This window comes from Mugil cephalus, chromosome 6 (genome assembly GCF_022458985.1).
Source record: "Mugil cephalus isolate CIBA_MC_2020 chromosome 6, CIBA_Mcephalus_1.1, whole genome shotgun sequence".
Taxonomy (NCBI): domain Eukaryota; kingdom Metazoa; phylum Chordata; class Actinopteri; order Mugiliformes; family Mugilidae; genus Mugil; species Mugil cephalus.
In genome coordinates, this window is record NC_061775.1 from 9,373,251 (window position 1) to 9,397,373 (window position 24,123).

Sequence of the window (24,123 nt, forward strand, 5' to 3'; positions counted from 1 at the left end):
CTTGAAGATTTATTCATGTTTTGTGTGTTAACACCTTGATACCAAAGTCCAAATGCAAGTACCCACTGTTAATCTTTATGTTTATTAGTGCTATGAAGAGAGAATATCGAGCATGTTGAAAATGATTTTTAGTTGAAGTACATTTCGACTGTTCTGACGCTTCTTCACTACACACACAAATACACTCACGAAAGACAACGTGCATCACTTCGTCGCGATAATAATCTCCCTGTGTCTACCTGTGTAATTAAGTTTGTTCCAGAAAGGCGGCAGAGTCTAAAGACCAGAAGTCAACTGCGCTAAGACTCTTTGTCGTATGTGTGAACTGTTGCTACTCTGTATTAAGATGAAGAGGATCAGCCGAAAGCATACAGTCATTTAATTTTCTGCTCTCTTTGAATCAGCGTCCCTCTTTGTCACCTCCCCACCTACCCAGAGATAATTCAATAACATCTACAAATGAGCTGTGTGTGTTGACGTGTTTTTTTTTCGGCCTCAGCTGTCACTCTCAGATCAATCAGAGGTGATAATAATAATCATTACTCCAATTATTAAATTTAGAAGACATGACTCATACAATGATAATCTATTTCTGCCGGGCCTCTCAGCGCGCCACGTGTCAGTGGCCTCATGTTTAACCGCTGTCACTCTCCCCTGCCACGTCTCGCTCGCGGAATAGCTTCAGATGTGAGGGAGCAGATGTGTGTGTTTAGCCTCTGATGCACAGAGTGACAACCCCTCGCATGCACTCGAGGGCTACCGGGTCATTATGTCGACTGTGTGTCTCTGCTCCCAGCATGCAGCTGGCACAGACAATAACAACAAAGCAGACATTTAGTGTGACTTAATAGAGCGCCGCCGCATATTAAGTTGCGTATTGTGTTTGTGTGTGCGTGTGTGCGCGCGTGTCGTGAACGAGGGCGCAGATGAAGTGATCAAGTCGACAGCTTGCCGAGTTGTGATTGTCAGTGATCTCCCCTCTGTCCTCAGGAAAAACAGTGCCATCTGCCACGGGCAACGCCAGCTTGGCACTCCCCACCCAGACTAAACTAGAGAGGGCAGGGAGCTAGAAACAGTTTAATACAGGATACAAGGTCTCTGTGTGAGTGTTTGTCTGTGTGTGTATGCTTTGGGGAGTTTGCATGTGTTTTTTTTTTTTCCTGCTTCCCACAGGTTTTTTGGAACGGTCTTTATGAATCTGTGAATGAGCGAGTTCAGGGTTTTGTACACCTGAAATTTAGTCTTATAATTGCATTAATTAATTGTATTACTTCAAACTCACCCTGCGTCCCTGCCCTGCTGCAGATCCTTCAACACCAACATGCGGTCCACGAGATCTCCTACATCGCCAAGGACATCACGGACCACCGAGCCTTTGGCTACGTCTGCGGGAAGGAAGGGAACCACCGCTTCGTGGCTATCAAAACCGCCCAGTCGGTCAGTATTTGTGTATGTGTGTGTGTGTGTGTGTGTGTGTGTGTTTGCACATTTATGTGCTCAGAAAGTGTTCGAGTGTGTCTCATCATGTGCCCTTTGTGTGTAGGTTAATGTATGATTCATCAGGGTCTTTTCTCTGTACCACAAACCTCTTGACATTTAGATAAGGACACTTGTGCGGCAGCTCACGCGGCTTTTTGCTGTTCATCAAGCAAAGCGTTTACATCAGATTTAGTGTGTATCGAAGGGTTCGGGTTTGGTCTTGCAGCAGGTTTCTCTGTATTAAATAGAATACCTCTTTTGGACATGTTATGATTGCTGTTGCTGTTGTTCTATCTGTTTCCCCGGCTTGTTTAGTCTGGGTCCAGCTGGCTCGCTCTGAAGCCATATTGATTTCCCATAGTGAGTCGATGAGGGTTTGAGTGTGTGTCACCAGCTCTAATGGCATATCCATCCTCCCAGGGCCATGAACTGTGGCTCTTTGACTTAGATACACACAAACACACACTTGCACATCCAAGGCTGTACTCACAAACGCGCCAGCATCACTTGGACTCAAACAACAGTTGATCATCAGATGTTACACCGCCTCGCGGTGTAGCACAGAGCTAAGACCTCGTCCGTCGGCTGAGCTGCCATTTACCTGACGAAGGGTCATAATTATATTTCGCTCCAGTTTTCAGGATTTGAACCAGCCGTCACTCGCACTCAGACTATTTGCTGCGGAGCAGACAATAAGCGGGGTAGACACACACAGCTTATTGCCGAGGCTGTAATTGGAAAGTAACCACTTTGATGTGAATTAACAGTGCGTCTCTGTCGTCTTGAAGACTAAGAGTTAAGGTTGTTCCGAAAAGGCCAATTTAGGGTTACATTCGAAAGTAATTGGCTTACCACTCAACTGAAAGTCTCAGCACAAGAAAGACGTTTTAGTGCAGACGGAAGGACCCTAATTGTGCGGGGAAGGATTGCGTAGACACGCTCTTAGTTCAAAGTCATTGTTATAACTTTTTCAAAACTTACAGTTGTAATTAATATGGATAGGTCTGTTTGTTACAAAACCAATCTTCTGGTTTGTAGGAAGGCCACAGAGAGTTCAAAGGATAGAGTCGGTAGAGAACAAAACTTAGGCAATTACATTGGCAATCATTAAAACCGGTGTTTTGCACTCTTAAAATAATAAGAAAAAGGGGGTTCAGCCATTCTCTAGAAGTGTTGACTCACTGGTGTTTTGATGCAAGCTTTATATATCACCTCTAATGGAAAAGCAGGAAAAACAAATGTGCATCTAACATTTCTGGTTATAAGATGCTCTTTAATGTCTCATTTATTGTCATTGATTACTATCCAAATGGAGACTGTATCAAAATACTTTTCAGTGTTTCTTGCTTGGTTTATTTGCTATCCTGACTCTCCAGAAATAAAATACTAGTGGATAAATCCCTCCTCGGACAAAAACATCTAATTGTTAAGTTCATGTTGCGCTAGGTTTCCATAAATGAAGGAATCAGTGTTGTAATTGCATGTACTTTCCCTATGTGTGTCTTCACACCATCCTCTAGAGGTTATTGAAAGTTGTCTTTGGAAATTTAGAAAATCCCTAACTGAATTTAATTTAGGCAAGACAGGTCCAAGCAAATCCAATATATCAAGAAATAAATTCAGGAATATCCTGGAGATATTCTGCCAGTAACCAACACCTGAATTTAATTTGAGCACACGTAGCTGCTTGAATCTGTTGCATTAATATTCAGTTGGATTGGAGGCTCATCTTTTCTTTAAATCCTGAACAGTGCAGCTTTTAGTAGAACAGCGGATCTGCAGTGAAAGTCTTTATTACTACTTTTTGTCGGAATTATTTTTCCGTGTTGCCACAGGCTATGAATTAGTCATCTGATTCGAGTGCTGAACCGTGGTTGTGGTCGCATGGGCTGCCCACTCGTCTCCGCAGGTTTTAAAATTCAGTGCTTTTCTTAGCGACCTGTCTCGTCTCTTATCTGGGAGTTCAAGGAAAAGCAAAGACATAAATAAAAAGAATGCAAAGGCGAAGGACAAGAAAATATGGAGATTAGAGCGTGTTTAAGAAACGCGAGGCAGGTCTGAATCTGAGACTGAGTCAATATGTTTCAGTGCTGACTCAACAGGAGAGACCGTTTACCCCAATGTGTCTGTCATGAGCAATGGGCAGCCGAGAGCATCTCGCAGGAAGACAACGCTGAACTAGAGCTACTTTATGCACGGCGGCGTGTAGTCTATGAACTCCGCGTGACCCTCGCATAGCTCCAGCCAATAATTGATTGCGGCTGCAACACCATTGTACTTGTCGCGTCATTGCTGTTGTGCTGTGACAGTATTTGGAATTTGTGAGTCATCTAACTGATTTGCTGTCCCGACATTCGCTGACAACCGAGGTGGTGCAAGGTAACACAGGAGGCTAGTATCTGCTCTCGTCACTGTCTGAACCAGATGTAGGGATTTTGCAGATAAGTGTGTGGAGCCTGTAGCGTGGTGTTTTGACCAGGTTTGCAGATCAGGGTCACAGGCGGCAGTATTTATTTAGCATAGTCGCAAACGTCCATTGTCAATGCCAGGACTTTCTTTCCTTTTAAGAAAGATTTCAGACAAACGCATTGCTTTGGTTGTATCCTTTTGCTCTTGGACAAAATATTCCATGACTGTTTGTTTCCGGCTTGTTTCACAATCTATCCATTGTCACTTGTCTGATTGCAGGACTCGTGTTGTGCAGCTTGCTGTAGTAACCTATAACGAGAGATAAACCTGATACTGAAACTCGAAACTGTTGAGAAATCAGGAAAAATTATCATGGCACAACTCAAATAATAGAATATGATGATGGGGTTGCGGTAAAAGATGAAGCATATTAAATGATTTGGCCTGAGCCCACTGCGTTAGGAGCAGTGCTCTGCCAATGACTGCGTTCTTTCTCCTGCAGCTCTCCCCTCTTAGTCCCTTAGTCTCCTGTCCGAAACCTAGAGCAGGTTTACGAATCTTCACATAACCAGATTTCTCTTGAGCTTCATGAGTTCTGATCGATGCCGTGCTCACGTTAGTGTTTGTGTTAATGGGTCAGTAATCTGTCCTTGCCTTCCTAGGCCGAGCCTGTGATCCTGGACCTGCGGGACTTGTTCCAGCTCATCTATGACATAAAGCAGAGAGAGGAGATGGAGAAGAAGGCTCAGAAAGACAAGCAGTGTGAGCAGGCGGTCTACCAGGTACGTTCGCCAGCTCTCCCTCGCGTGCCGTTACTGTTTCGCCACCCTTTCCTTAATTGTCTGCCGTAAGTATGATGAGCTTCATCTGAGAGACACTTGACAGCCAAGTCGGGTAAGACTCAAAAGACGCATCAAAGATTGACACGCGGAGCACCCACTTTCAGGTTTCATCAGTGGCACCATCTGCCCATTGAGCTTATTTCACCTTCCTCTGTTCTGTCTCCTCTGCATCACCTGTTTAATTTCTCTTTATCTCTCAGTCTGTCTCTCTCTGATGATTGCCAAATGATTATCTGAATGCTGGGAAGCTGCTATGTCTTGCTGTGCTTACCGCCTACTCTTCCTACTCCACCGGCTTAACTCTCCGCCTCTTCCCTCTCTCCTGCCTTCTCCTCCCCGTTTGATCTCTCCCTCTCTTTCCTGCCGCCGCTCACCTGCAGACAATACTGGAGGAGGACCTGGAGGACCCGGTCTACCAGGTAACTTCCTGACCAATCGCACTGCTGCTGTCTCCTGCTGCATTTCCAGCCAGTCGGCTTGCTCCTCTCTGTGTGCACTGTGGGGAGACAGCTTGTGTGTGGGCACAGTGTAGTAACAGTACAACATGTGCAGATGTGTGTGGAAAGCCATCTACAGTAGGAGGCACTGTGTGTCTGTCTGTGTCTCCGCGGGTCTGGGTGCATGATTAGCCGAAAGATCTGTTCATTTTCTTAGCTGTCACTTAAAGCCTCTGCTGTGTGTCTCTGAGATCTGCTTTTTAACAAGAATCTATTGACAAATGCTTTCTGACTAATCACTTCTCTGCAGTTTCACCACTTCTCTCTCAATTTCTTTATCTTCCAATTTCCCTCCTGCTTCTTTTTTTCCCCTCTCTCCCCTTCTCTGCTGACGTTGTAGTACATTGTGTTTGAGGCGGGACACGAGCCGATCCGTGACCAATCAGAAGAGGGCATTTATCAGGTACTCACAAGCTCATTTTGTTTGCTTGTGTCTGACTTTAGCTCTAAACTGTAGCTATTGTGGTTAAGCTGCTGACAAGGAGTTCCTAAAAGCATTTAAGCCACAGAGATTTAATGTTCTGTTTAGTGGCCAATTGTTACCAGCTACATTACGCTTTAATGGGATAAATATACAGTGGTCTGCCCGTAGGATTAATTGCTGCTGTTTTTACACAGAAATTATATATAGAGGAAATAAAAGATGGTAAAAAGCAGAGGCGAACAAAAAGGCAGCGCTCTCCAGAGGGCCTTGACAGCTAAAGCTGGCTACTCCAGGGAGACGAGGCTTTCTCCGGGTGCTCTCCTCGGAGACGTGGGCAGACCTCCGAGGGATGGAGAGGGGGAGGGTACGGCGTGCGCGGAGGGGATGCGGAGGTTATTCCTGGCCCGCGTGGAGGGCGGACCCCTCCTCTTTCCCTCGCCTCCCCTTCCTCTTTTCCCGAGGAGATGAAAGAAAGCGGGGGAAAGAAAGATTAATCACCAGCCTCTCGTTTGATCTTTAAATAAAATGGATTGAAAATAGAGGGAGTGCTGGCGCGCGCACAATCGCACACAAACAAAAACACGCGCAAACAAACCCCCGCTCTCTCTCTCTCGCGCATCAGGCGTAAGAAACGTGCGTCTCAGCCAGCCTCCAGCCACAGAGGAACTAATGTATGAATAAAGATGGCAGCTTCTGGAAATAAACATGTGAAGGAAGTAAACAAGGCATTGAAAGGAGGAGACAGAATGAGACAGGCTGTGCTAGATAGATATCCACATCTTTCGTCGGAGTGCTATTTTTCATTTACCACTCTGATTAGAGGACACCCGAGTGGGAAAGAATAAAACTGTTTCCAGACTTGTGTCACTGTCACAGAAACCAAAACCGTATGAACATTTTCCTATCACCGCTCATTGTTTCTTTCATCACGCACGCTGTCAAATCTTTCCGTGCGGGTGACATAGAAATATTACATGTCTCGATGTGTGTGACAATCTGAGTTATTACATGTCTGTGGGTATGATAAGCAGCCTCATCCACTCTTTATTAGGGAGAGAGCCAGAGAAAGAGAGACAGGCCATCACCGCGTAATCCGCTGATTAACTTAGTAGATGAGTCCTCTCTCTGTAGATTTTAATTCTGATTATCCCCGCCGCACGCGCAAACAAGTTATTTGTATGATTCGCGGAGAGCCGGGGGTTCAAGGTGTTGCGTTGGCGTCCAGTGTGTCGCAGTGTAATGTCTCATTGCTGGATTAATCCGGAGGTAACGGGCTCTGAATCTATTGGTCAACTGTGTAGGTTCCCACCAGTCAGCAGAAGGAAGGGGTCTATGACGTCCCAAAGCGACACCCAGTGAGTGACCGTGTGTTTGCTCTCCCCCGTCAGCCTGCCTCCCCCTCTCAGACAAACCTCTCAGCTGTCCCACCATCACTCAGACCCTTAGTGCCCCCCCCACACCCTATTCTACAGCCTACAGCTTTAATATTGCAGCAATTCTACTTCCTGTTAAGGCGTCTTCCCCCTGCAGCGAATCAGTGTGTTCCTCTGAGAGGTTTGCTGGGACCCAGTGCATTATGCAGTGTGCTGTGCTGTTGTACTGCTTGTGCTGTAGCTGTGGTGGCTGGTGTCCTCCTCCTTGTGCTCCGTGGTGCCTGCTCCTTATGGTTAACCAGTGTAATGCGTGTGTCCAAATGTGTGTGTCGTGTCAATTTGCTCAACGAAGCATGCCTGGCTGTGGCTTCGCCACCGGTGGATCGAGTGAAAACCTGCATGACCTTATCCCAGGTTGCATCGAACTCATGTTTTGTCACCGTTGTGTCTTTCTTTTAATGGATGGATGAATTATACATATGACTTTAAATGTGCACGGCCTAGTGTTTTTAAATATCTCAGGGCGTGGTACAGTTTTTCACCCTGTTCATGCAGATGAGTAAGAATGTTTGCAGTCGAAGTCTGTATCACTGTTTTGTGTGTGTGTGCATTGCTGGAGTGTGTGTGTGGTATATATTTATATAAGTCCATGTTATGAGCTCATACGGCCAAAATGAAAGATGACCTTGGCCGCTGTCAGGCTGCACTGTAATTCAGCTGTTCTTTATCTGGCAGCGGAGGTGCTAGTTATATTGCTTGCTGATTTAATCTGCTAAAGTCGTCACACTCCCAATAACCAAGCTGCCATCCTGTGCATGTGTGTGGGAGGGGATGTTTGGTTATGTGAGTATGTGAGCGTGTTGTATTCAAACCATGTAGCTACAGTATCTCATAGTCCAATTTTCCCCCCGTCTTCCCAGAGCACACCATCTCTGTGTTATATCCCCCTGCAGTAGGTCCTTTATCCTTCAACCACTAAAACTGGACTCCTCCACGTCACTACCGGCAGCCACACTCCCACTCTATAAAATTTGGTAGTCTGGGAATCAGTCTCACAGTTTCCTGGCTGCATATCATCCTCAGATTTGGTAAGAAGCTTACAGGCGCCATAGTATTCCTGTTCTCTCCTCACCCAGCCCACAACACATGCTGCTATTTGGATTGCTTCTGTGTTGGCAGGTGTCTGAACGCCACAAAATCCAATATTTCTCTCTTGTTGTGTGCAACCAATTGGACTAGTCTCCCGTTCTGGATTAAATAAAGCAAATTCAAGTCCTTTTTGCTTCAGTCTTTCAAAGAGAATAAATATAACCCCGGATCAGAGCAATCTTAGAATTTCTTTTGTGGCAGGCAACTTATGTAGTGATTAGAAAATGCTTTCATTTTCAAATAAATCCAGGCAGCAGAGGGTAATAAATGGCTTCTGAGCTGCTCTCTTTATGGGATGAACCTTAGATGTTCGTGTAATAGAAATAGGGAATTTGGGTGTCGACTTCAATGCAGCAAGTCTGCTAATTGTAGAAGAGCTACAGCTACACATTTTTGCTACTCTAATCTCCATTTAACTTGTAAATTAAGTGCTCTTAACTTAGAAAACAATGAGAATATCTAATTGAGGAAGCGCTTCAGTTGTATGGAGAGACATAAGGCATCTAGCGAATCTCATTTCGCTGTCAGTAGCAGCGTTGGCGACTGGGCCTGTGGCATCAACAGGTTCGAGATCATTGTTATTCATTGGGGTTTTAGTACTTATTTCACTGGCAATAGAAATTCACAGAGTCTTCCCAGCAGAAAGACTGACAGTGGACAGAAGCTCTAGATGACATCAGTGTCGCCTGTGTGCACACTACACCTCAGATGAAATGATCCCATCGGCAGAAATGTGACCTCCTGTCAACAGCGGCCTCTTCTGTTGTTTACTCTGTCACCTTTTTAAGCGATGGCAAATCAATAAAACACACACAACATAAACACACACGGCGCCATTTCAATCTGCTGGGCCCTTGACCTGTAAGACCCGAAAGAGTCTGGTGAATCAACAGAAGCCCTCGCTACCACAGAGTTCACATGTAGAGGCCAGCTCATTTCCACCAGCTCAGCCCAGACGCTATGATGTGCTATGATACGGTACCATTACCTCCATTACTGTCAATTAAAATCTGGGTATTAATTGACTCCTGGTTTAAATAAAATTTACAATAAAATGTGTGTCTGTGGCGGTGAGAGAAAGGGCGACTGTGACTGTGCAAGGAAAGAAAAAAACTCCCCGTGGTCTGTTGTGTTCAGGGTTGTGAGTCTGTTGTCTGGGTGTGTTTGCATGTGGCAGGTCAGCAGGGTTTTAGGTGTGTGCCAGTGTGATCAGTCACACGGCAGGGGATCAGCAAGGTGGTGTTAATTAAAGGAGCTGCGTTAATTGTATGCAGAACACATGTGCACAGGTAATTACCGTTTCCCTGGAGACAGCTAATTGATAGGTGGCGGCTCTACTGATAAAGATAAAGGGCCGGGCAAAGAGATGGTGGGAGTGCATAATGGACACAGATGGATAATTGGCAGAGAGAGTAAAGACGGACAGACAGACAGACAGACGGAGCAATGGGCAGCGGCAGCAGAATTTAGCTCTTTGTGAGGGAGACAGCAGAGACTGTATGATTCAAAAGATAAACATCCAGTAGAAAAATGGGCAGTCTATCCAGAGCTGATTAGTATTGGGCAATCTGTTATTGTTTTTCAGTATCAGCTAATGATGGCCATACCTCATGCTTTCATCCAAAGGAAATAATATGCTCGGTATTATTGCCGGTCCCCAAATACTGTACTGTGCTTTACCAGGCTAATCTGCACATCCTGTTTTTCTGTGCCAGTGCTGGTGAAATGAACGGCAGGACCCATCATCATTCTAATTTAGCTGAAAAAATGGTGGTGGAGGTTTGCACGGAATTGTCTGGGGCAAATGCAAAATTTCTCTCTTACGTGTTTCGTCCTGTGTTAGTTTTAAATTGCCCGAAATGTAGCGGCTCCTTTGCCTGTAATGTGACGTACTCCCTTTCCTCGCTCTCGCATCGAGAACATTAGTTAATCCAGCTTCATTTTCTGCATCTTCCTGCCTCACTATCTCCCACCGTGGCTCCTGTCACAAGGGAGCTGGTTGTACAGAAGCACAAATGGGGTTTAAACAGCTCAGTGCTGTAGTTTAGACTAAAGGTAGGGATGATCCATAAACCTCTTTAAATCTTCACTTAGTCTGGCAAGAAAAAACCTGCTCTGTGTGTGTGTTGTGACTACAATCCATCATATTCCTCCTTTAAGAAGCCTCACTTCGCGGAGTGGGTGTGTTCCGTGCTCCTCTGAGTGTGTCAGTGTTAACTAACATATCTTTGTGTAAGAACATTTCCATCTCATCTGCCATCTAACACTGGGGTTGTGATTGCAGAATGGACAACAAAAAACCCCCAAACATCATCATCAACATCACCATTATCATGAGCAACCCCTCCAACAACAACAAACCCAGCAGCAGCAAGCAATGGCAGATCTGATAGACTTAGACCTGGAAGTGTTGCCTCAGGTAAGGCTCTATACAGGCATACGGCCAAGTTCTCTTGTTCTTGTGGTTCAGACAAATACAATGTCCAACTGTAGGAAGTATTTCAGGATGTTTTGACCAGGAAACACATCAACATTTGTCTCACCATGCTCTTCTGTACCCTGCAACTTTTGTCCTTTCTAGTCGTTACGTGACCCCCAACTCTTGACCCTAAGTGATTAATGAATAAAACATACAACCTTGCTGTTCCCATAGTAACCAATTCCAGGCAGGAGTAAAATTGAGTGGCTTATAGGTGCACTGGTGTGTTCACACCTGCATGCGTCCATGTGTGAAAGAGGGAGGACAGGCCGATGCAAGAGAAAAACTCTCCATTAGCTCCGGGCGGAGGTCCTTTAAGGGTGGTGGGCGTAGAGGTCAGAGAGTTTGTCGGAGAACTGGTGGGGTTCAGCGGGTTTAGAAGGAGACGGAAGGAAGCAGGTATCTCAGCTGCAGACACATTAGTTCTGCTGCTCATATCACGTTAATAAAGTATTCATAACACCGTGTTGATCAAAGCAACCTGACCTCACTACCACATATGTTAAGGAAATTCAGTTGGGTAAACTAAAAGTGGACAGAAAGTCTCTAAATGTCCGACTTTCTGTACTGTTTGAGAGGAGGCTGCAGTTTTCCCGTGCCACTGGTTTCTGTTTGAAGAACTCCAGCAAAGGCTCTGTGTCATTGACTCACAGGGCTCGGCCACAGGAATTTATTATATTTTAGGTTACAGTGTTCCTTAAACATCCTTTGTGAATTTAATCCCATGGACATTCTGTTATCAGCTGTTGCGGATGCAACGTTTTGCGTATCTTGGCTATCAAGCTTATCTTGTTACGTCGGTTTTTGTCTACTAGACTCTGCACCAACACAAGCACATATCACAGATCCCTATCCCCCTACATACTTTGTTAAAAAAAAAAAAGACAAGAAATATACTTATCACGACACACAACTGTAAAACACCCATGCTCGCAGATCCATTTTCTGATAGATGTGGAAAGAACTTTGTGGTCTCTGTGTGACCCATGAGAGTGAACGAGAGGGAGGATATTCTAAGAACATTCATTATCTCTAAAGAAATTATCCGCATCCATGATTTATGCAAATCTCTGGCCATGTATCCAAGGCTTAAATTCCTTTATCAACTAAAAATAGAGTTTCCTTCGCTTGCCACCAGCCTAAAGATATTATTAATGTACAAAAAAAAAAGAGGGAGATAGTACAGAGAAGGATCATGGTGGGACTGTGAAAGGAATCGGAACGATACAGAACAAATTCAGATCAAATGGAAAGGCTGCTGTCTTTGATAGCTGTTCCCTCTGAGACACACCGCACATCCCCTACAAGAGAGAAGCATTAATCGTTTGTCCAGGCGAAGACGCTGCTGCGGTAATGATGCTATGGGTGTGGTAGACTGCTTTTAGATCAGCTGACTGAAAGCCTCTTTATCTGAAGCAGGTGACAAAGATTGTGATAAGTCCTGGTAGGTATGTCATCATGATCAATCATTTCATCTCATTATCCCATCTCTCCTCACCCCTCTGTTACCTCTTCTGTGTTGCTGCCACAGCGCTCAGGTAGGTGCCTCTGATATACCGAGCCCGTGTTGTGTTGCATGCAGTGTGTGATGCATGTTGCACTGGAATGTGAACCCGCTGCAGAAATTGGACGTTGTTTAAGGGTGCAGCCGTCGTGTTTAGTTCATGCTGTCTCTGATTTTCAGAATATTAACCAATTAGAGATTTTTGGAGACATGTCTACGCCTCCTGACATCACCTCTCCCTCGGTGAGTAGCAGCCACACACACACACAGACACAGCTTGTGATTTAGATTCCCTGTCAAAGGTTTGGATGCACGTTCTCGCTGAATTTAATGAGGCGGACGTGTGTATCTGCTAGTGTATATCTTAGAAATTAACATCTGCATTCCCAATGAGTTTGTTTCCATTTGTGATCACGACCTGCGCAGACCCCCGCCTCTCCAGCCAACACCCTCGACCCCTCGCAGGGCTTGCAGCCTCCCACGGAGCTGTTTGCTCCCTTCAATCCTGCTTCTGTGCCCTCAGGTAAGGACCTTGTTCGTCTTCTGCTTAAATACACCACAGTTACAAGGAAAGAGGAAACAAACGCGGCAGGAGGGAGGGGAGATGGGGGCAAGTTGGAGGACTCAAAGGCAGAGGAGACGGAGGAGAGATGGAGATAAATCGAGACGGAATAGAATTGAAATGTAGATGAGGTGAAAGAGGAGGGGAAGGTGGGGCCGGTTGTGTGTTGAATATGAAATGTTTTATTAGCTTGCCGCCACAGACGCTGCCTGATTTACCTGTGGCTGAGACGACTGTGGTGGTCAGAGGAAGTAATAAAACCTGCTGGGAAGATTGTAGTGAAGACTCCTCGGCACACGCAGCATCCATACTGGTGTACATTTCACTTTTTTTTAAATTTTTTTTTATTTATTTACTCCCCTCCTCACCTGTCTCCTTCTCCCTGCGCATGTGTCAGAGCCACCGAGGTTAAATGTCAACTTTCTCTCCTGTAAGTAACAACTGGAGACCAGAGGCAGGGGACTAGCGAGTGTGTAATAGAACACGCTTCCACTGATGAGTTTGAGTGATTTTAATGAGTGTGTGTTGAGCTCTGCCTTTTTCATAATGGCTCTGCCTCATTCTGGAGGTAATTATGATAGTTCGCCATGACCATTAAGAGACACCACATTAGCTGCAGGCAGAAGTAGGGCAGCGCTACCCGGTGATGCATGCGCTATTATCTGCATGTGGGTTTGCATGTAGGAGAAAAGGAGCATATGCACCATGGGTATTCTAATCACTTCCTTTGTAAATAAAATGACCTTCTAATATCTAACCGTTCACATCCAGGTTATGTGACGATGGGAGCAGTACCTCCTGGCCACTGGTCCCAGCAGGCATTCGCTGCCCAGACGCCGCTGGCCTTCGGGGTCCAGTCTCCCCTTGGCACGGTAACCCAGGTGCTGCCAGGTGGCCAACCTCTCATCTGGGGCCAGGCCAACATCTTCCCCGCCACCCAGCAGCAGTGGGCAGCCATGGCAGCTGGAGCCTTCCCCCCTACAGCCTACCTCCCTGCCCAGCCTGTGGGCACTCTGCCTGCTGCCATGTTCCAGACACTAACCCCCGTCACGACCGTGACTCCGGCCGGCGAGAGCCATTCAGGTGCCGGAGCCGGCGCTTCGGCTCCCTCCCCTTCAGCGTCGTCAAGTCCACAGCACGGGGAGAGAGCAAAGAAGATCGGCAAGGAGCTGTTCAAGGTGGGAAACTCAAATGAAGAGATCCGCTGAGACACAAACTGAGATCTCTAGAGTGTTTCTTGAGCTTATCCCCATACCAACCCCATACTTCAACTGCACATGACTAAATGTGACCTTGTTCTCTCTGGTGAGCCAATTAAAAAATCTTTGCACCACTTTGGCATAAAAATGATTCAAAACTTTACAGCAAAGTCCTGAAACAGAAATAGAATACTTTTTTTACTTGTTTGTTTGATAACATCATTTGTGAGGGGAGTGAACCCTTGTTTTCAGTTTATGGTGTCACCCAACTAAACATCTCTGGTAACTTTTAATCAGTCGTCTACAGCAGCTTGGAGCAGTTTTAGCCCATTATTTGGTACAGAACCACTTCACTTCGGAGATGTTGGTTAGTTTCCTCATATGAAGTGTTTGCTTCAGGTCCTTTCACAACATTTCTGTGGGATCACAATCATTCCTAAACATTTTGTTCCTTTGTTGTAGAATGGCCTGTGCGCCTGTTGTCTCGCTGTATGACTCAGTTATTCAGTTTAGATGTCCTGACATTTTCTTTTAGAATTTGCTGGTATAATTCAGACATAATTTGTCCATCGATGATGATGGCAGGCTGACCTGCCCCCGATGCTACAAAACAGGACCAGACAAGGTCATTACTATCTCCACTTTCCAATTCATAACCAAATAATTCTATTTCGGTCTCATCCATCCACAAAACATTTTATCTATTATGTCTCTTGCTTGTGTTCGTCACCAAAGGTAACAGTCGTCTTATGACGTCTTATCACTTGCATGTTCACAGTCTGTCTGACTGTGGATTTGTGGTTTCCAAACTCTTTAGAGATGGTTTGTAACCTTTTCCAGCCTGATGACCATTAACGACTCTTTTTCTAAGCTCCTCAGAAAGCTCCTTGTCTGTGCCAAAAACATGTTTTGTGAAGGTCAGATTGTGATAAATCCCTGATTGTATTTAACATTACTAATATTGGTAATCATAACTACTATTATAATATTATACCATACGATATTATTATTAATAATAGTGAAATATACATATATTTGCAGTAAAAATAACAACAGTGGAAAAATTTGGTGAACATAATGGTTCAAAGTTCATTTGATTGCCAGAGTTTAAAACAAGTTTGAGCAAGTAACACTTCACTCAGAAAATAACTGACATCTGTAAGGGACTGTTTTCGCAGCATTAATTAAGGGATCGTCACTGAATTTTAGGGTGTACCATAAAGAATAATGAACACTTTTTGGATGTTTTTTTGTCACTTTTCTCACCAACTTTTTTTTTTTCTTTTTTTTTTTTTCCTTCCTTCAGGATTTCCAGCTGGCAAAACCTCCGGCCATGCCGTCAAAGAAGGCCGATCAGCCCAGCTTAGCAGGGACTTCAGAGGCGTTCACCTCTTACTTCAGCCGCGTGGGCACCGCCCAGGACACGGACGACTGTGATGACTTTGACATTTCTCAAATGAATCTGACGCCGGTCACCTCCACCACACCATCCACCAACTCTCGTGAGCCCCCCGTCACGCCCGTCCACACCGTGTGACGTGCTTTCTCTTCGTATCGCCCGACGGTGTGTGTGTGTGTGTGGCTAGCTGCATGTAATTTATCTGTCTCCCCCCCTTGCAGCACCCACACCAGCTCCCAGGCAGAGCTCCCCCTCGAAGTCCTCGGCCTCTCATGTCAGCGACCCCCCCACCGACGCCACAGACCCCCCCACGGACGACTCGTTTGGGGAAGCGGAGGGCAGCCCTAGTCGCAGCGGAGAGGAAGACGCTGTAAGTGTGTGTGTGTGTGTGTGTGAGGTTGTTAGAAGAGGATTCCGGAGCAAACCAAGAGTGTGCCTTTAATAAGACTCTACTTATGCTGCTATACCTGCGTAGCGTGTAGAGATCTGCTGATAAATGGCCTTTGTAGCGGTGTTGGCGGGCAGGTAATCACTCTGGCTGATTAGGGGGCCGAAGCTGTTGTGCGCTTTTGTGTGCGAGTTTGTGTTTATGCCGGTGCATGTGAAAATTGTGGGCATCGAGTGTGTGTTACTGTGTGAACATGAGGCACGTGTGTGTGTGTGTGGTCAACACAGCGTTAAATTAGCTGCAGGAATTGTCAGAGACATCATTAAGCTGTTATTAATACCAGCCAGGTAACATCCATACATCACTACTTCTACATGGACGGACTCATCTCTGATGGGCCGCACTTCTTCTTCCAGGGGCAATTAATATTTGTTTTACCTGCAGCATCTTAATCTTGGAGTGGAATTCGGGAAGGATTTTTTACGGAGGGCGAACCAACCCCCTTTGCCTTTGACCGAAAGTCCTTGTAGAATATGTGACCTTCCCCAAAAACAAGACTTTCCTCGTACTTTGCCTGCCATTTTTCTTCCTGTCTCCCTCCCTCTCTGTGTGTCTTTCAAGCTCGTGTCGCTCCCCTCCCTTTGCTCCACACTCCAGAGGCGTGAAACATTAGTTTTATGCCTCCAATCCAGCTATTTTAAAAAAAAAAAAGAAAAAAAAAAAAGAAGGACTTTCACACTGCCGAAAATGTCACCAAGCCTGAAAAACACACATAAGCTTTACGCGACCAGAAGAAGCATGCATTGGCGGCGGCGCTGAGTGAGTGCTGCGAAAAGGTTACACAGAAAAGGACGGGAAAGATGGAGCGAAGGCAGGAAAACAGCCTCCCACTCTGTGTGAGCCGAGGTGTAAAAAGCGGAAGTGTTTTAGGGAATAAAAAAAAAAAAAAAACACGTCGGATCAATAGAACCAACTCCGTGGAGCCTTTGATGATAGGACGCTGTAAATGAGAGCCTGCATGAGTGTGAGTTTGTCTTTGTTTGCGAAGAGGCTTCTCATAAGAGAGATGTGCTGCGTGGGTTGTGGCGTCTCACTCTAAGTGTCCGTATTTCTCCTTCAGAGTGCTGACACCTTTACCCTTTACTTCCTGTTTACTCTGTTTATTCGTATCCTGCGATCCTTTCTCCAGATTTACTCTTCTCTTCTTTCCTTTCTGCTCCTGTATTTTTCCTCTTACTTTTCTTTTCTTTTCTTTTCTTAAACCCTGGACCTTCTTCTCCACCTTTTTCTCCTCTTTCACCCCCTCCCTCCCCTCTTTAGGCGTGTGGTTCTGGGTCGCCCTGCCCCAGTGAGACAGCAGAGCCCAGCCCAGACCAGGCCAGTCCAGAGGCTGGGAGCTAGATAGCGGCAGGGCAGGGTAGGTATCAAAGCCTCTCCCTCCCCCCCGACTCCTCCTCCTTCACCTCTCTTCATGCATCTATTCTTCACGTCGACTGTTATTCCTCCCACTTGTATCAGCCTGGCTGAACTCTCAGTGTGCCGCATCTTTTCTTTTCTCATCCTTGATCCCATCTTCACTTTTACCTTCTCCTTGTTGCACGCCGTGTGTTTGAATGCGCATCCATGTGTGTGATTGCACACGTGTGACGATTTGCTTCTTTTTCCGTGTGTTTATGTCGGCTCCTGTCAGCACCACGGCTGCGGTTTTGTAAGTATCTGCTGGTCATAAGAGGGTACTGCATGTGTCGTGTGACGTGACCACGAGTTCATCACACACTATCACTTTGACCATAGTGTTCTCATTGTGTCCTGTCCCTGTGATGCGCACCTCCATCACACCCAGTCCCCTAAATAGCACACGTCTCAGTAGGAGAGTCAACAGTGTGTGACAGCCAATCAGAAGCGGTGCACTTCAGTGAGCAGGGTCTCTTCTGTGATTTGCATGCAACGTGCTGATCTCAGATGTTTAGCCTAATATATACATGATGCATGCTGACAGTTTATACATTATGAATGTAGCGTGCATCATTGTGAAGTGATCGAACCGATAAAGACAAGCAGCAATTGATGATGGGTGTGTTAGAGTACAGTTAAATTCACAACTTTCCTAGGCTTAAAATTTAACAGGGACTTTGCCACAAACGCGCGCACACACACACACACACACACACACACACACACACGAACACACTCTCTGAAGTAGAGAGCCATTTTGATCCCTGCCTCCCTTCCCGGTGTCCTCACCCACATAATTCCCGACTGTGGCTCCTTAATGATAGCTGCTGGCACTCACACAGGGAAAAACGTAATGGTTTTGTTTTCATCAGCTAATACTGGGGTGCCAAGATTAATGACTGCCCCGATATAATTGGCATTAATTAAAACCCAAGAAGCCTTCAAGTCCTTCCCAACTACAGGAGGGGGGGGTGGTTGGACAGCCTCCCTCCCCTGTTGGCCCGTGTCCTCATATTCAGACAGTCTGAAAGCCGCAGGGCAGCAGGTGGATGGAGGCCTTAAGTGGGAGAACGCAGAGTACTGAATGGTGAATCTGGCTGCAGTCTAACCGATAGGGCCAAGAGTCTGTAGTAGGTGGACTGCTTTGGTCCTGGTCCAGTGACGCCGCTCCCATATGGTGTTTACTTGCTCAATCACATCGACTTTAGACATCTTCCCAAACACGCACACCTGCGCAATAGGCCCAGTTATTCCCCAGACAAGCACACCTGCGATCGATACCGTCGCCACCTGTGCTCGTGTTGGAGCCAAAAATATGTGCGCGTCGGCGTGTTTGCTGCCGGCCATGACCGCCTGTCCTCCCCCTCCCACTGTGTGGCTCCGACAGACATGTGTTCATGCTAGTGGGAGCGTAAGTATTTTTCTTTTTTTTTTTTTCTGGGGTGATCTCATCATGTCCAGCGAACGCTCCCGAATCTCAGCCGTGAAATGGCCCGCTTCCACAGTTCACTGAGCAATCTCACATTGCTCCTCCTGCCCAGGGCCGACCACTGACACGCAGGCACACAAGTGTCCACGCATGTACCAGCCAGGCCAGAGACTTTGGCCCTCAGCCTGGTCCGGAGCCAGCTCATCACTCATACCTCTGCGGAGGCCCTCTCCTCCCTCTCAGCGAGGCCTGATGGGGCCAAAGGGGCCCCGGCAGGCAGCGCTGGTTAGATGATGCGGGGTGACACTGCCGGGCTGTGGCTCTGGTGCATTGGCTGAGCAGTGTGCGCTTGCTGTCACTGCTTGTCTCAGCCTCTTTGTCACCTCTCTCAGGGCTGCTGGCAGCTACTTTCTGTTGACTGTCTAGCCTCGGTCGCCCTGCAGTTACAGCTCTGTATGCCAGAGCTCAGAGCCTCAACCAAAGCTACCCCTCCCAACCTCAGGCCCAGCTCAGGGTTTCAATAAGAACTGTTGTAGATCATGCAACAAGTCGTCTTTTAGCTGGATTTTTGAGTGAGTCATTGTTGTTTCTCAGCGATCACCAAGGTAACGCTCCATGCCATTAGACAGTTTAAAATATAACATGAATCAAATCAACATGAACCATGAGTCTGTAGACATTTACTGTACCAACTGGGGACATTAGCAGTAATAAGGCTGCAGTTAGCTGTTATTTCTGACCTATGACGTATATCCTGTGGTGATGGTTAATGTACATCAACAGACCAACATAAACCGTACATTTCAACACTCTCAGTTGGTTGTGTGTGCACTTTAGTTCATTTGATTTGATTTGATTCGGTGTGAATGCAGGGCAGGATGCAGTGGCATCGAAAACGGCTTCATCTGATGAGGATGTTAAGACCTCGAGACCTCAACATCATTTATTGCTCGGCCTCTTGGCTGTTGCCCTTTCTCACATCAGCAGAAATCTCTCTGCAGCCTCCTCACCTCCTCTGGTCAGGTTTCATCAGATTATGTGAACATCGTGTGCTCTAACCTTATTGGAGCGCGATGGGTAGACCCCAAACTTTAAGCACACTTCTCTCCACTGAGTGGGAGAACTCTCCCAGAATATAATAGGCCGGTCTCCAATCAAGTTGTCTGCATGGCAGATTGAGTGGCTGGCTATAATTATGTGTACGATAATAACGGCTCCATTGTGAGCGAGCGGAGCGGGCTTGGTGCTCTGACTGCAGGGTGTTCCATCATCCGCTGTTGTCTTGCAGCTCAGTTGGAGAGAAATACAGACATGATGAGTCATAACTGGTCTTTCAAGGCGCTAGTTTATGCCTCTGATTCATACTGGTCCTGGAGGGAGCCTGGAGTGGCAGAGAATATGCATGTGCGTGCGCAATGGCACACTCAGAAACAATAACTCCCTTACGCACACACACACACACACGCGCACTAAAAGGTTTCAAGAGTGAGGGGTGAATTTTCCAGTGAGGGCTCTGAATGGGCTCAGAGAGGAGTGACTGGATATCTTCATCAAAGCAGTGTGCTACAGCCACCTGGTGGTGACATCAGGTACTGGGCCTGGCAGTCCTCTGCAGGTCTGGCTCCTACCTGTCGAGGCTTGCAGGTCGGTGACGCTTGTAGTTCAGTTGAGAGAATAAATCATAAATTCGGGTCCTCCCTTTTCATTGTGTAACATTCAGATGAAGCGCAAAGGCCGACTTTTGCAGAAACAGCCTCTCGTGATGTTTTTCTCTCTCGTTGACAGAAGGGGAAGGACCCTCTCTACGCCCAGATCAACAAAGGGAAGAAATAAAGAGACACAGAAAGACGGACCTGACCAGCACTGAGAGAACAGGAGGAGAACCCCCAACCTCTGTGTGTGTGTGTGTGTGTGTGTGTGTGTGTATGTGTGCGTGTGTGTGTGTGTGTGCGTATATGTGTGTGTGCGTGCCTGTGTGGCACACCCCTGCCTGGCCAAGCCCTTCTTCTTCTCCTCCTGCTAACAACCTCCCAGGAGGAGCATCCACGCTCCCACTGTCCTCCTCCTCCTCCTCCACCTCCTCCTCCTCTCTGCAGTCTTTCCTCCTCCTGAGAGGAGAGAGCCCTCTCAGTCATTCTCTCCAGGCAGGAGGGATATCAATCACTGAGACGGATCCAGTTCTCCCTCCACTGCGCTGTCTTCTCCTCTCCTCTCTCCTCCCTGTGGCGACTCACACCCAGCCTTACAGACATAACCTGTTTCTCCCCTCTCTCTCTCTCTCCCTGCCTCCTCCTTTGCTCTCACACTTTCCTCTGCCTCCCGTGTCTGGCCAGAGACTGTGCTGCCAAGAAGGGACTGAGTCAAGCAGTGCCTCCCTGTGTCCTGACACACCTACACACACGCACGCTCATCCGGATAAGAATGATCACCTTTCGTTTTAATGGACAGAATCTGCATCCCCAGCGAGGAGATCCTACAGGAGGAGCCAGACTCTTAACGGGCCTATCAGGGACGGACCGTTACCGGGATCGCGGCTTGTGATTGGTTGATTTGTTTGGGCGTTTTCTCCCCAGTCTTGTGAGTGTCTGCTTGATCACTATGCAGAAATAGACTCTCTGGGAGCTACTCACGTACCAACTACACATACTTTGCACATAACAATCAGCCGACATACACACACACAAACACAAACACACACACACACAGTTATGTCCCATCCTCTCTAACATGCATACACACAATAATTTGCGTCGCAGACAGAGGCCGGAGGACCGGACGCGCTGAGGAACGGACCCTGAGAGGGAAGTGTTGCAAGTTAAACAGATTCTGTGATCGAACTGTTCATTCTCTATAGCTTTTGTACAATACTGATTTGAAAAAAAGAAAAAAAAAAACAGAAGAAATTGAAAAATGGAATTTTTATTTTATAAGTCAATCAAGCCGCTGGGGTCAGCTCTATACGAGTTATAGGGTCAACATGGCTTTAAGGCATCTGATCGTTGGTTTGCCAAACTCATTTTGTAAATAATGATAACAACAACCACCATTTTGTCCACTGGACTTCTGCGCCATAAAATAGGAAGGCTTCAGTTATGCAAACTCTTGACGTTAACCCAAGCAATACCAACATATGTTTTCTTTTTCCTGTATTTTTATGGTTCGTTTGCCACTTCCTCCCTCTGATAGTTTGTCGTTGTGCATGGATGTCGTGGGTCTTTGTCTTAGCCTCACTTACTAACCCTGTTTCCAGCTCTAAACGTTGCACCACGCCTCTCTTTGTCCTCTTGAGTCCCATAACCACACATTCGTTTTATGTCCAAAATAAATCAGCTCCCACGATTTACGTTGTCCAAACCCTATTTCCCACACCTCCGTGTTTACCTATTACAACGCTATGTTTTTGCGTCGCGGGCAGCACGCTCCATCACTGAAGCCCAAACTGCTGCTCTCCTCCATCCCATTCCAACAGACCAGTGTTTAAGATAACGTTACGCTCCGCCCATCCGTCCATCTGTTGGTCCGTTGCCAAACTGCTGCCGTCCTGTGTGGGCCGCAGCCTCCTCTGCTACAACTACATCAACTGTGATGCCAATGACTCCCTATTTTATGGCCAGAGTCCTCATGTCACTCGAGATCTCTTTTGGACTACGATGTTGATTATAACTGAAAAACTTTGACACCTGGACGATGAGCGAAGAAGCTGAATAAAAAGGGAAACGTTGCTGTTTGAGTACATAACATTTCTAGACCTATTTTAACTTTACCTCAGCTAACAGTTTCTTAATGTAAATTGACACATTATTTTTATCTTTATGAATATGACATTCTACAGTGGGTTTTTAGATGATTTTTTGGTTCTCTCTTGATTTACGTATTCCACCATGTATTACTGTTACAAATAAACACATCCCAAATGACTAATACGTCTGTGTATGCCTCCTGTCTTTGTGTGCATCCAGCAGAAAGTGAGCCGGAACGGTGTTTGTCTGGCAGAGGTGATTAGCAGCGTGTCTTTAGTTGGTATAAAGCAAGTGCCTCAGAATTTATTTGTAGTTCAACACTGATTTAATGGCCTGACTCATGCTGCCACACAGGCCGCCTTTAATGCAAACTGTTTATTAATGAGTGACCACTCCTGCTTCACATTTTGTCCCCATGGAAACACATGCAAACACACGACACCATGGCAGTATCTGTCCATGCAGTTAGTTTCGCATTAATGTGACAAGTATTTGAGATGTTCGACACTTGTGACCTCACCACCACCCATACACTGTGTAATGGAGGTGAATTGATTTTTGTTATTACTGCTTAAAGCACTGAGAAACTCCATTTAACAGCTTGCGTCTTTTCAGGGACACGGCCCCTGTTACATGATAATCCATATGCCTCACTGTCAGCTGTTTGCTGTGGGACTGTTTCTTCTGTGAAAGCTGCCAGCTGCTGTGTCCGAGTTTCCCATAATGAGCCGCACATTGTGCTGGAAGAGACAAGCTACATCACCATTTTCAAATAAAGTTATTATTATTAATTGGGGTTTGGCAACGAAACCACACCCTCATTGTATTTCCTGTGCTTACCTCACCTGTAAAGGTGTGTCCTAATCCTCTCTCCCTCTGTTTGCCCCAGCTCTCAACCAGCCTCCCTACCCATCCCTCTCTTTCCTTTGCTTCCTCTTCCATGTTTCTCTCAGTCTTCCTCCCGTTTGATCACTACCATCCATATATTCCACTCTCCCTCATCCTTTCCTTTCCACCCTTTTACTCACTCAGTTATTTCTCCCATCTTTTCCCCCTCACTTCCTGTCTACCAAGAATATAGCTCATATCAATCAAGTATTCTTAAAGACTGAGTACCACAACTTAAGTTAATCTCAGATTTACTGTAAAAGATAATGAAGTCCACAAGAAAAGGAAGGGGATTTAGAGTGAACTGATCCTTTAAAAAGAATAGGCTGCACCTGCTAATCTTCCTCTCCACAGGATATAATTTATAAGAGCAAACACGTCCGTACACGAGGCCTCTCTCTGCTCCCTTGACTCACATGTCACCGGTCTGACACCAATCTGAATCAAAAAATATTTCGGAACGATCTAATCAATGCTACGTCTACAAGCTTGCGGTGTATTTGTGTCATTTTATAAATACCTACCTAAATGCTTGTGCATTCTGTGTAACAAACTTGGAATGTAGACCGACCTCTTTCTCTTTATAATCTGTTTGCCTTAAAGATTCAGTTTAAGCTCCACGCAATTATCCACACACTGACTACAAATAATGTGTCTTCACACAGATGATACACATTTTAAGATGTTCTGTCTCGGGATAACTTTCCCTGTGGGCGACGAGCTCTAAGCAACCACAATTACATTCGTATTGTTTCTTGACAGTGACTCGCGTTTGCGCGCACACTTAATGCCAGCCCGGCGACATTCCTGTAGGACAGGAAAAAAAAAAACATCCAAGAGGTGTTGTGTTAAATCCTCAACAGGACCCGTTTGACGAGACGGACTGTTTTTTAAAGATGAGTGTGAG

At 46.1% G+C, this 24,123-nt stretch overlaps 1 protein-coding gene across 12 annotated transcripts in view; it reads left to right on the top strand.

Annotated features, from left to right (window-relative positions):
- Positions 1-22,511, top strand: part of dab1a (DAB adaptor protein 1a) — a 193,031-nt gene extending 170,520 nt beyond the window's left edge. For 5 of the 12 annotated variants that reach the window (XM_047586880.1, XM_047586878.1, XM_047586881.1 and 2 more), the window contains 13 exons: positions 1,306-1,437; positions 4,551-4,670; positions 5,111-5,149; positions 5,568-5,630; positions 6,953-7,006; positions 10,458-10,592; positions 12,337-12,399; positions 12,583-12,679; positions 13,490-13,896; positions 15,224-15,419; positions 15,538-15,686; positions 17,025-17,121; positions 20,374-22,511. In XM_047586880.1, coding sequence (XP_047442836.1) covers positions 1,306-1,437; positions 4,551-4,670; positions 5,111-5,149; positions 5,568-5,630; positions 6,953-7,006; positions 10,458-10,592; positions 12,337-12,399; positions 12,583-12,679; positions 13,490-13,896; positions 15,224-15,419; positions 15,538-15,686; positions 17,025-17,105 — 1,536 coding nt within the window. In that variant the 3' untranslated portion in view covers positions 17,106-17,121; positions 20,374-22,511. Of the gene's footprint in view, positions 1-1,305; positions 1,438-4,550; positions 4,671-5,110; positions 5,150-5,567; positions 5,631-6,952; positions 7,007-10,457; positions 10,593-12,336; positions 12,400-12,582; positions 12,680-13,489; positions 13,897-15,223; positions 15,420-15,537; positions 15,687-17,024; positions 17,122-17,394; positions 17,413-20,373 lie in introns of all 12 variants that reach the window. The other 7 variants (XM_047586876.1, XM_047586882.1, XM_047586884.1 and 4 more) reach the window with 7 other exon arrangements.
- Positions 22,512-24,123: the final 1,612 nt, after the last annotated feature.